This window comes from Lycorma delicatula, chromosome 5, assembly GCF_047948215.1.
Source record: "Lycorma delicatula isolate Av1 chromosome 5, ASM4794821v1, whole genome shotgun sequence".
NCBI lineage: Eukaryota > Metazoa > Arthropoda > Insecta > Hemiptera > Fulgoridae > Lycorma > Lycorma delicatula.
The window spans coordinates 116,237,435-116,249,436 of NC_134459.1; the positions used below are offsets into that span (position 1 = coordinate 116,237,435).

General features: G+C 30.3%; 2 protein-coding genes across 3 annotated transcripts in view; one reads left to right on the forward strand and one right to left on the reverse strand.

Moving 5' to 3' along the window:
- The window catches only part of kay (transcription factor kayak), a 91,220-nt gene extending 84,279 nt beyond the window's left edge, over positions 1–6,941 (forward strand). For both annotated transcript variants that reach the window (XM_075366923.1, XM_075366924.1), the window contains exons 4-5: positions 98–205; positions 4,831–6,941. In XM_075366923.1, coding sequence (XP_075223038.1) covers positions 98–205; positions 4,831–5,352 — 630 coding nt within the window. In that variant the 3' untranslated portion in view covers positions 5,353–6,941. The remainder of the gene's footprint in view (positions 1–97; positions 206–4,830) is intronic.
- A 2,142-nt stretch (positions 6,942–9,083) lies between these two features.
- The window catches only part of LOC142325323 (ribokinase-like), a 40,674-nt gene continuing 37,755 nt past the window's right edge, over positions 9,084–12,002 (reverse strand). The window contains exon 7 of the mRNA XM_075366925.1: positions 9,084–9,386. Coding sequence (XP_075223040.1) covers positions 9,204–9,386 — 183 coding nt within the window. The 3' untranslated portion in view covers positions 9,084–9,203. The remainder of the gene's footprint in view (positions 9,387–12,002) is intronic.

Below are 12,002 nucleotides of genomic sequence, written 5' to 3' on the forward strand. Positions count from 1 at the left end.
ATACTTCATGAATGTATCTTTTCTTATTGGATAATATGCCAATATTGGATGTTTTATATTTCATATTAATTTTTATTTTATTCATTTTTTTTCTTAGATATCTCCAGAAGAGGAAGAAAGACGTCAGATTCGGAGAGAAAGAAACAAACTAGCTGCTGCTAGGTGTCGCAAGAGGCGGTTAGACCATACTAATGAATTGTTAGAGGTAGATACTTTTTTTAATTATTGTATATATAAAATAGATTCAACTTGATCCACCCAAGTACAGAATGGAATAAAATAAAGTGACACCTTATTTTTTTATATAATCTCTGTAATAGCGCATCTTCACTTGTAGATGTTTTCTTTTTATAAAATATTTAGTGTTAAATTACTTATTAAACTCAAAATTAAAAATTAATATAAAAATATGATATCTCAAGTATTATAGAATTAAATGAAATAAAGAAAACTTAAAAAAAAAAATTATATATATATATATAAAAGATATTACGATATAAACTAATTATCATTTATTATGATTTTTCAGTTAATGCTAATTTTTTTATTACCATTTTAGTAAATTATATAACTGTTACATAAATGCAAAGACTCCATTTACAGGGGATTTAATGGTTTTAAGTACTCGCTCTTCTGTTTTGACATTATACTGAATTGAAATTCTCCAAATTATAAGTTACTTGAAATTCTAAAAGAAAATTTTTAGTAACTGTTAATTAAATTATGATACATACACTTATGTTTTCATCAAGCGTTAGTCTTTTAAATATTCATTAATTTTTTTTTAATTCAGTCATTTGGTTGGATGCAGCTGTCCAAGATTCACTATCTAGTGCCAGTCATTTCATTTTGGTATACCACCTACAGACTAAATGTCTAACAATTTGTTTTACATATTCCAAATGTTGCATACCTGCACAATTTTTCCCATCTATCTTTCCCTCCAATATTGGTATAAGTGACTATTCCAGGATGCATTAATATGTGTCCTTATAAGTTTGTCTCTTCTTTTAACTATATTTTTCCAAATGCTTCTTTGTTCATCAGTTTGCCAGAACACCTCTTCATTTGTTACTTTATTCATCCATCTGATTTTTAACATTCTCCTATAGCACCACATTTCAAAAGCTTCTGATCTTTCCTTCTCAGGTACTCTGATTGACCAATTTTCACTTCCATATAAAGCTGAGCTCCAAACATATACTTTCAAAAATGTTTTCCTGGTGTTTAAATTAATTTTTGATGTAAACAAACTATATTTCTGACTGAAAGCTCATTTTGCCTGTGCTATTTGGAATTTTAGATTGCTCCTGCTTTGTCCATCTTTAGTAATACTACTTCCCAAGTAACAAAATTCTTCTACTTTCGTAATCATTTCTCTTCCTGTTATTACACTCAGTGGTCCATCTACATTATTTCTACTACATTTCATTACTTTCGTTTTGTCCTTGTTCATTTTCATGCGGTAGTCATGCATAGAACTATCCATGCCATTCATTGTTTCTTCTAAATCTTAGTTACTTTCAGCTAGAATTACTATATAATCGGTAAATTGTAGCAATTTTATCTTTTCACCTTGTACTATTACTACGGATCTAAATTGTTCTTTAACATCATTAACTGTGCTAGTTCTATGTAAAATTAAAAAGTAACAGGGATAGGGAACATCCGTGTTGGACTCCCTTTTTTATTACTGCCTCCTCCTTATATTCTTCAATTATTCTGTTGCTGTTTGGTTACTGTAAATGAACATTTTATTCCAGTCTACATTATCGAGTGCCTTTTCAAGGTCTATAAATGAACCCACTGGATGGGTCTAGTCGTGAATGCATCGTCCCAAATCAGCTGATTTGGAAGTCAGTAGTTCCAGCGTTCAAGTCCTAGTAAAGTCTGTTATTTTTACACAGATTTGAATACTAGATCGTGGATACTGGTGTTCTTTGGTGGTTGGGTTTCATTAACCACATATCTCAGGAATGGTCGAACTGAGACTGAACAAGACTACATTTCATTTACACTAATACATATCATCTTCATTCATCCTTTGAAGTATCTGAACGGTAATTACCGGAGGCTAAACAGGAAAAAGAAAGAAAGGTCTATAAATGCCAAGTATGTTGGTTTGTTTTTTTATAATCTTCCTTCTACTATTAATCTGAGTACTAAAATTGCTTCGCTTGTCCCTATACTTTTCCTGAAACCGAATTTTTCTTTTCCTAACACATCTTCCACCCTCTTCTCACTTATGTACAGAATTCTAATTAAGATTTTTGATTCGTAAGTAGTTAAGCTAATTGTTTTGTATTTTTCAGATTTATCTGTTTCTGATTTCTTTGGCATCATGACAATAACACTTATACCTTTAAACATGACCGTCTTTTTTTTTTTTAAGTTGGACAGAAACCTTTTTTGTAAATATTACACACCAGTTTCTTTAATATATCTATTGCTTCTTCACCTCCACTGCGGAGAAATTCTGCAGGTATTCTGTTTATTCCAGGAGCTTGCTTATTTTCAGATCTTTTAATGCCCTCTTAAATTCAAATCTCAGTATTGTTTCTCCCCTTTCGTCCTCTTCTTCCTCTGTAACACCATTTTCTAATTCATTTCCTTCATATAACTAATATATTCCACCCACCTATTGACCTTTCCTTTCATATTATAAATCAGTGTACGATCTTTGTTTAACACATTATTAGATTTTAATTTATGTACTACAAAATTTTCCTTAAATTTCCTGTATGCTCCATTTATTTTGGCAACGATTGTTTCTCTTTCCACTTCTGAACACTTTTCTTTAATCCACTCTTCTTTCACTAGTTCTTCTCTTCTTTTTGCACTTCCTGTTTATAGTATTTCTTAATAGTCCATAGTTCCTTTTACTTTCTTCACCAGCATTCTTATATTTTCTGCGATCATCCATCAACTGCATTATGTCCTCTGATATCCAAGGTTTTCTACCAGTTCTCTTTGTTCTGCCTAATTTTGCTTCTGCTGATTTTCCCTTTTTAACATTCTCTCATACTTTTATTTCGTCTACCTTACCTTGCAGTATCATGTAGCTTTTACTATGTGCATATTCTTCTATTACAATTTTTAAATGGGGTGTTGGCAATTACTAAATTATACTTTGTACAGAAGTTGGTCCCCTCTTTCATTCCTTTTGCTCAGCCCATATTCACCCACAATATTTCCATCTTTGCCTTTTCCAATGCTTGGATTCCAATCTCCAACTATTAGTAAATTTTTCATCACTTTTTATGTGTTTTTGCTTCATATACACACTCTAACTCATCATCATGGGCACTTTTAGGCATATAGATGTTAACAATCGTCAGCTTAGGTTTTGATTTTATCCTTGTTGCAATGATTCTATTGCTATGCATTTTGAAATACTGTATTCTCTTTCCTATCTTTTTGTTCATTACAAAACCTACTCCTGCCTGCTCTTTATTTGAAGCTGAGTTAATTATTCTAAAATCAATGGACCAAAAGTCGTTTTTCTCTTTCTACCGAACCTCACTAATTCCTACTACATCTACATTTAAACTATCCATTTCCCTCTTTAAAAAATGTTCTAACCTGCCAACCTTTTTTAGACTTCTTTTTTAATTTTTTAGAGACTTCTTTCTTAGTAGTCCTCACCCAGATATCTGAATGGGGGATTAGTTTACCTCCGGAATATTTAATGAAGGAAGGCACCTCCCTCCATCTTTGTTAATATGAAAATGCAGAGTTTCATTTTCTTGTAAAAAAAGTATGTGTAGTTTTCGATTGCTTTCAGCTGCACAGTACTCAGAAGATTGAGTGATACCAATACAGCCATTTAAGTCCTCCTGACCTACGCCCGTAACAACTATTGAAAGAGCTGCTGCCCTCTTTCAGGAATCATTCCTTAGTCTTGCTGTCAACAGATACCTCTCTGATATGGTTGCACCTTCAGCCCAGCTACTCTGTATCACTGAGCACTCCTCAAGCCCCTTCATCACTGGCAAGGTCTCATGATTCATAGAGGAAGTCATTTAAATTAATATATAAAATCTCCTGTTGCATTTTAATTATTTGAAAATTTGCTTTAATTAATTTATTACTGGAGCCTGTGGATTGTCATTGTGATTACTGATACCTGTTAGTGTTACAAATTAATATTCCAAAAGTTTATTTTATTTCTTTTAGGTTCTACTGCAACATAATTTAAATTTAACTGATTCCTTGTCATCATTTTGCTTATGCACAATACAGAATTAATTATTTGTTTTATTATTGTGATTAAATTTGGGAAATATATTTGGTAAAGATAATTGCAAAAAAAATCTTATTTTTTAATTTACGCTAAAACATGATTATTTTCTCTGTATGATCTATTATAAAGAACTGGAGAATTTTTCTTGTAACTACTATGTATTAGTAATTAGACTTTTTACATTTATTTTGATTAATAATAATAGTTCTATATGTATTTTGTTATAATTAATATTATATGAAAGATTTTTCCCTTAAAAGTAGAAAAATTCTGTAGAATTTTAATTTAAAATTAATTAAATAAATTTAATTAATTTCTGTATAATTTTTTTAATTTAATTAAGATACTTTTAATGTTTTGGTGATTATCGAGGTAGTGTGTTTTATAAGTAATGAAATTTTTTTATAAAAATATGTTCTTCACAAGATACTTACATGCCATCCTTGTTTAAAAATAGCATGAAGTATTGTTGCATGATTATACCTACTGACTTCGCAACCATGTTTTTTTTTCTTATTAAAGTTTTTTACATCATAAATAAAATTCTATACATTTCCTGATTAATAGTGTAAACATTTTTATTCCAGGAAACTGAGTGTTTGGAAGAAAAGAAACAAAGTCTGCAGAGTGAAATTCAGACTCTTCAGATGCAGAAAGAAGAATTGGAATTCTTATTGGAAGCACATAAATCTTGTTGCCGTTTAGGTGATCCACAATCGCCACCAGATGTTAAACCATTTTCATCAGAGTCATCAGAAAAAGTTCTCTTAGGAGGAATACCAGTAACTGTTAAGCAAGAACCATCAAACTCTATGCCTGCCCCAAAAAAACCAGCTGAAGGTGGTACTCGACCTAGACCAAATTCGCTTCCTGTATCAGCATATGTTAGAAAACCAGTTACAACTGTTCCAGCATCTGAAGTCGGCATACCTATAACGACACCGACATCAGGTATCCCTTTTAATTTTGAATCTCTAATGGAAGGTGGTACCGGATTAACTCCTGTCTCTGGACCAATTGTACCTTCTTGCTCCAGTCAGCAGCGAAATTCATCATGTGTTGATCTCTCAAGTCCGGATTCAGTACCCACAAAGTTGGTTTCACTTTGATCTGTGCTTAGTTACATCCTTGCTGTTTCTTCCTTTCAACTCTCATTGTGTAGTTAATTTATTGAATAAAGAGATTATTGATTGTTATTATAGTCTTATATTTAGTTGATGCTCAGCTAATAATAATTGTGACCTTAAAAAATTACAATCACTTCTGTTTTCACATATTATTAAAGTAAATTTTCTTAAACTCCATTCTGTAATATTTTTATAATTTTTATTTAATTTTTTAATGTATTTCTAAGGATGTTAAGAAAACAAAAATTTTCCCAAATAATATTAAGTATTGTTTAAATTATAACATTTTGTTTTAGAAATTGTTTTAAAGAAATTCTACTGTACTTCTTTCAGACTACTAATAGTAAAATAAATTACCTCGATATACAGTTTTTTTGATAAAATTATGAAATAAAAAAAAATAATGTTTGTATAGACCAAGTTACTATGTTTTTATTTGAGAGTAGTGACTAAAAGTGGCTTTCATTCTTGTTTTTAATAGGAAGTTTTTTCTGTGATGATTGCCAACTTTTCATCTGTTTACTAATGAAATTTTTTCCACTTATAATATTTACTAATTTCTAAAAACATAACAGTTAATAAACTGGAGAAAAACAGGTATTTTCACTAAATAATTAACAGTATTAATACTGCATTTGGTTTTTTGTATTTGTTTTTATAATATTTAAAGTAAGTGAACAAGTTTTTTAGTGCATGCAAATATTAACCTCATAGTTAATTTTCTCCTTACAATTCTCTTTTATCCAGTTGGTGGCTATTCCAGTTAACAGGTGGTCAGCTGAAAAAAATTTATTTTAGTATTTGTAGTTTGAGAGAATTTATTTACTTACTGATTAAAAAATTAAACTACTCAATATTAATATTTTTGAAGAGATATTCCTTTTCTATAATTAATTTACAAGTAAATAATTCATTTATAAATTACTTCACGAAGTACTTTTTTTATTGATGTAATGTAAAGTTGATATTAATATGTTGAAATATATAATATTGTTTAACTATTTAATATTCGCATCACTCATTTAATTTTGTATAAAAGTATTATTATTGTTATATAATTATTTATAATACATGGTTTTTATTATCAAGCATTCAGGTGTCTTGCCTTAGTTGTGTGTGCCTATGGTACAGTGCATTGATTAATTGTGTCTGTCATAGTAGAGTTAAATTTGTGATTAAAGACTTGTATATTTTTTTTATTTTTCTGGTCCAATACATATATTATTTTTATTATGTTAATAAATAATTTATAATGTAAAAATTAGTATGTACATTAAGAAAAAATATTTATAATATATAAACTTATGTTTAATTATTATTAATTTATAAATGTATTCTCAAATTATCTGTGATTATACCCACTAGAGAAATATTATATAAGAATTTTTGTATTAATATTTTTTAACAGTGTCTACAATATTGAAAACATTTTGATTCAACTGTTAATATCTATACAGAGAGTTTTGTCATTTTGTAATTTATTCACACACCATTTAATGATGTGTGTTATTTTTTTTACACATTTTTAATGTGTCAAATTAAAAGATTTACAGTATTTTATAAGACCTTTACTTGTATCGTTTTATTTTTTATATCCTGTTAAATTGCCACATTTCTTATCCTCAGACTGAGCTAATTGATTATTAATTACGATATAGTGGAAATTTACAAGGTTTTATTGCCTTCAGTTTTAACCAGCTGATGTTATACTTCATTATTAATTGCATAGTATTTTTAGAAGTAAAGGAACTATATATCTTCTATTTTTATGCTTAGTAGCAGGTGTTACTAATGCTTCTTGGTCTTTGTTTAATAGTTAGATGACAGTAGTAAGAGTAGTATTGAACTGCCCTTCAAATTGTGAGTTTAGATACATTTTTTCTACTTCAATCATTATGTTACTAGAAAGTTAATTTGTCGTCTCCTATACTTATAATCTCTTTTTTTAATAACCTTATTTTTGTAATGCAATTTAATTGCATATAATGCTGGTGTTTGAGAGTGGCTATATATTTTTAGCTGCCGAGTTCTGCTCACGTTTGTGTCATGTGATTTATTTGTTTTATGTTCATCATAACATGTAGTTGAAGTTCAATGACTGCAGTAGTGCAGTTGTGTAGATAGTAAATATTTTGTTAGTATAAAAAATGCAAATGTTTAGTAATGGTAAAAACAGAACAAACGTCTTACATTTTTTCTTTTCATTATTTATAAACTATATTAACTTTTAAATGAGTGTTAATTAAAATAAATATCATTAATTTTTATTTTAAATAAATGCTAATTAAAATATATATATATATATATATTTATATTATTTTTTTAAAATATATTTCATTCAATTTTAACGTATTTGAAATATTTATTTTTAATAAATGATTATAGCCATTACTAACACTTGCACACTTGTTATTGTGTGTACTCTGAAAATAATCAGTTTTAAACATTGAGGTATGCATTGAATTAATGATGTATAGTATTAAGCAGTGTTGTTTTGTCATATGTCGTGCCATAAAAAGGCTGTGATGAAGACACAAATCATGTGTGGTAGAGAAATCAATCATATTAAGGAGTGGTCCAAACTCTTCAGAGATTGGTATAATCTTGTTTCTCTTAAGCTCTAAGGTTTGGTAGTACTGCTGCCACTGGTTTTTGCAAACTTGCTGAGCCCTGCTTGGCAGCAAGTGTACAGGTTAGTGGAAGTGCCTGAACTACTGAGATAGTAAATAATCATACATGCGGAATTCATATTTATATCTGCTGCATGGTTTTGTTACAAAAGGTTTAATATTTAGACATACTTTTTTTCATTTTAAAGGTAATTTATTCTGTTTTGTAGAGTTACACAACCATTGGCTTTATACTGATAGGTAGTCAGCCCTTAAAGCACAGCGCATTACGATTTGATTCTGAGCTAGTGTGGGGGTGCAAGCACACTATACTCTAAGTTTACATTAGATTGTAATTTTATTGATATCCTGTGAAAATTGCTGAGTACCCTAAAATTTACTGATTAGGAGATGCTTGGAACAGTTAAGTGAAATGATGAAAGAATTATTGGAAGAAACTCAAAAACTGGGGCTTATGACAAACTGAAGGAAAACAAAACTTATGCATTTCAATTATGAAGGAACAGGAAATGTTGAAGAAGTAAAAAATGTTAAGAATTTCATCGACTTAATGTATTAAGAGAATTGAGAAAGATGGGCAGGATGGTTAAGCACATCTAACAAATACAGGTAGCATATATTTAGATCTGATGTAGAAATGTAAAATAAAACATTCAATGTGTGAAAGGTATCAGTTACCTTTATGGTTGTAAAACTAACACTGTCAAAGAAAATAATACAAAAATTAAGAACAAGTGTAAGCTCAATGACCAGAAATATGATTGGACTACTAGCAGATAAAAAACTAAGAAGTGGATTCAGTAGAAAAAAATTGGTAAATTTAAATAAAATAACATACAAAAGAAAATGGGTGGGATTGAGTTGATTTCAGCAAGGTCTAAAGAGATGAGGGACTGAAAATATTAAGTTTGTGTTTGAGGCAGCTGAAGAGGAATAGGGGAAACACTCGCTACCTTACAGTTGGTTGAATTTAGGAGGAGTGGTCAGGGATAGGAGAGAATGGTGAATGATGAGAGTAGTGTGTATTTCACTACTATAATTATAATAGGATAACTTATTTAGATTAATAAATGAACAAGCACCTGCTATTCATAAAATTGTTTATTTTACAAAAATTTAATTATGTAGGTACATGATTGTATTGCAACTACTTGCAATGCAATCATGCAAAAATAAATAAACAAAAATAAATCATTTGATTCTTTAGAAATCATGTGGAAGTAAATGTGCGATTTCATTTCTGAATGGATAACTATCTTGTGCAGATAATTTAGTCACTGTTTCACGGGCAATTTCACATGCAATTCTTACTTTATCTTCAAATCTTAATGTTTCATAATAAATCAGAAGGAAAGCTAAAGATCCAACAAAAGCTTCACCAACACCCTATGACATAAAAATACTGGTAATCATGTTCTATTAAAAAAAGACATCGCACTAAAATGTATATCTTTGTATAAATTACAGAAGCCTGTGATATTTGTGTTTTTAAGTTTTTGATAATTGATTCTTCTGTATTTTTTAGCGCTGAATTTGAAAATAAACATCTTTTTTTCCATCACGTCAGGATTTTTTGCAAATTTCAAAATTTGTAAAAAGTTGAAAAATGCGAAAATGTGATAACAATAAAATACATATAAAACATTTTTTTTTTTATAACAACTTAATATAATTTATTCACTTTTGAAGAGGGGGTCATTGACCCCTTAATTTGTAATGAAAATTGCCATAAAATGCATTTTTTAATTAATTAATTTTTATGTATAAGTTTTTGTGAGGTACATTATGCCTTTGGAAACCACTCTCCTCTTCACCCACCCGTAATGATGAAGAATGTAAAATATTTACAATTTTATTCCATGTGTCGAACTTTCTTTGGATGGCTTGTACTTTGCTTCGCGCTTTTCCTTCTATGTTTTCTAGTGTTCATCTCTGTGTAATTTTCAGCAATAGTCTGCCATCATCATAGCAGTCTATTTTCCTTGATACCTCCTTTCCATTTCTTTCACATCCTGATGAAATCTTTTGCCCATCTCTTTGCTAACGGCACACAGATTTTCAGGAAAGTAGTCTACATGTGAATTTAGTAACTTAACCTTCAAGCTCACGTAACAGCCTAAATTTTTGTACTTCTGCAGCATGTTCTCAATGATTGATTTGAAGTTCGGATTCTTCTTATTGCCCAGAAATTTGGTTGCTATATCATTAAAGGCTTCCCAAGCTTCTTTTTCTGTAACTTTTATTTGTTTGTCAAAATGACCAACTTTGAGAAGTTTTCTAATGTCAGGACCAGTAAAGACACACTCTTTTGTCACAGATGTATATAAAACATTTACCTTCTTTTGGTAAGGCTTTAACAAATTTCTTCAATCAACCTAACTTGATATGTAGAGGTGGAAGGAGAACTTTATTTGGGTCTATGAGAGCTTTTTGGAGCACAATCTTTCTGTATCCAGTGATTTTCTCTTTCTCTGCTATCCCATTCACACAAAAAACAAGAAAACTTTGTGTATCTTCCTTGCTATCCTAGAATCATAGATATTATTTTGAGATGACTGCATGCATGCAATCCACTTACTGTCATATTTAATTTTATTGGGAACTAATTCCAAATTATTGTAATCCTTTTTTAAATGGACAGAATGTCCAAGGGTATTGACAGATACGTATTCCCATTGTGAAGAAGAGCAACTTTGAAGCTTCTTTCAGATAATTCTGTGAACTGTCTCTGATCAGTAATTTCATATGGAATTATGAAAATCCATATTTTTCAGAAGAATTATTCTTCTGAAAAATATGGATGAATTCCTTTTCTCTGTACCTGAATTAGGAAAATGAGATGCCAGCTGCTAGCAGGTTCTTCTTTTTAAGCCTCGAACCAAGCAATTCTGAATTTTCTTTGGTCAGTTGTAGTCTCGAACCAGATTGTTTAGTTCGGACTGTGAATAAAGCTCTGATGCACAGCTATCTCCAAGTTCATACTCCTCATTGTTATCTTCATTTAAATCACTTGTGGAACTGTCTATTTCAGGTAAATTTTCTGGTGGAATTGGCACTGGCATGTCTGGACCATGAGGAACTGGGCATAAAGCAGACAGCATATTTGGATAGATGTGTTTTTCTTATTCTTCAAATTGAAACTGTGAACACCAGTCGAACAAAAGTAACAATCACTGGTGTAATTTCATAGTTCTCGTCATACCATTGAAACTCCAAATCTGAATGCTTCTTGTTCACCCTTGTCTAAGTCCTTCAACACGTGTGTAGCAAATGTAGTGGGGTGCCCAAGTTTTGTGTTGATCTACTTTCACTCTGAAATACGTGAGGTACACTTGCTGAACGAAACTTGTTATATTTTTTCTGCCTTTGCGCCATTAACTCATCACAAATGTAACAAAAATAATCAGCAGAGTTTTTGCAGCCTCTTGAAGCCATTTTAAAAATGGAAAGTTTGCTTTATGGCCTGAAAATATATTTTCCACTGACAAAAACATGTTTGTTCATGAAGGATGGGAAAAAACTTGATTACCCATGCTTATGGTTGAAACAGCACTCATAGTAGTTGCACAGTGAATGAGTGGTGCAGATAGCGACAAATAAACATGTTACATTTTGTTAAGTCTTGTCACAACCTGCCGGTCGTGACAAGTAGGAGAGCTTGACCTGTCGGTCAAGCTCTCCTACTATTTCGTCATCTTTAACCCAAACCTCCTTCCTCCTCTTCAGATCACTCGACTGTTTAGCTATAAGAATGTGTAGCATAAGTCAAAAAAGTGAATATGTTTATTAATTTATTATAAAAAAAAAAATGTTTTATGACTGTTTTATAGAATTGCATTTTTGCAACTTTTTACAAATTTTGAAATTACTATTTGCGAAAAATACTGATGTGATGTAAAAAGTGAAGGTTATTTTCTGATTCAGTGCTAAAAAATACAAAGGAATCTATTACCAAGAGTTAAAAAAAATTCCTCAACCCAAATTTTGCAGGCTTGTGGTATT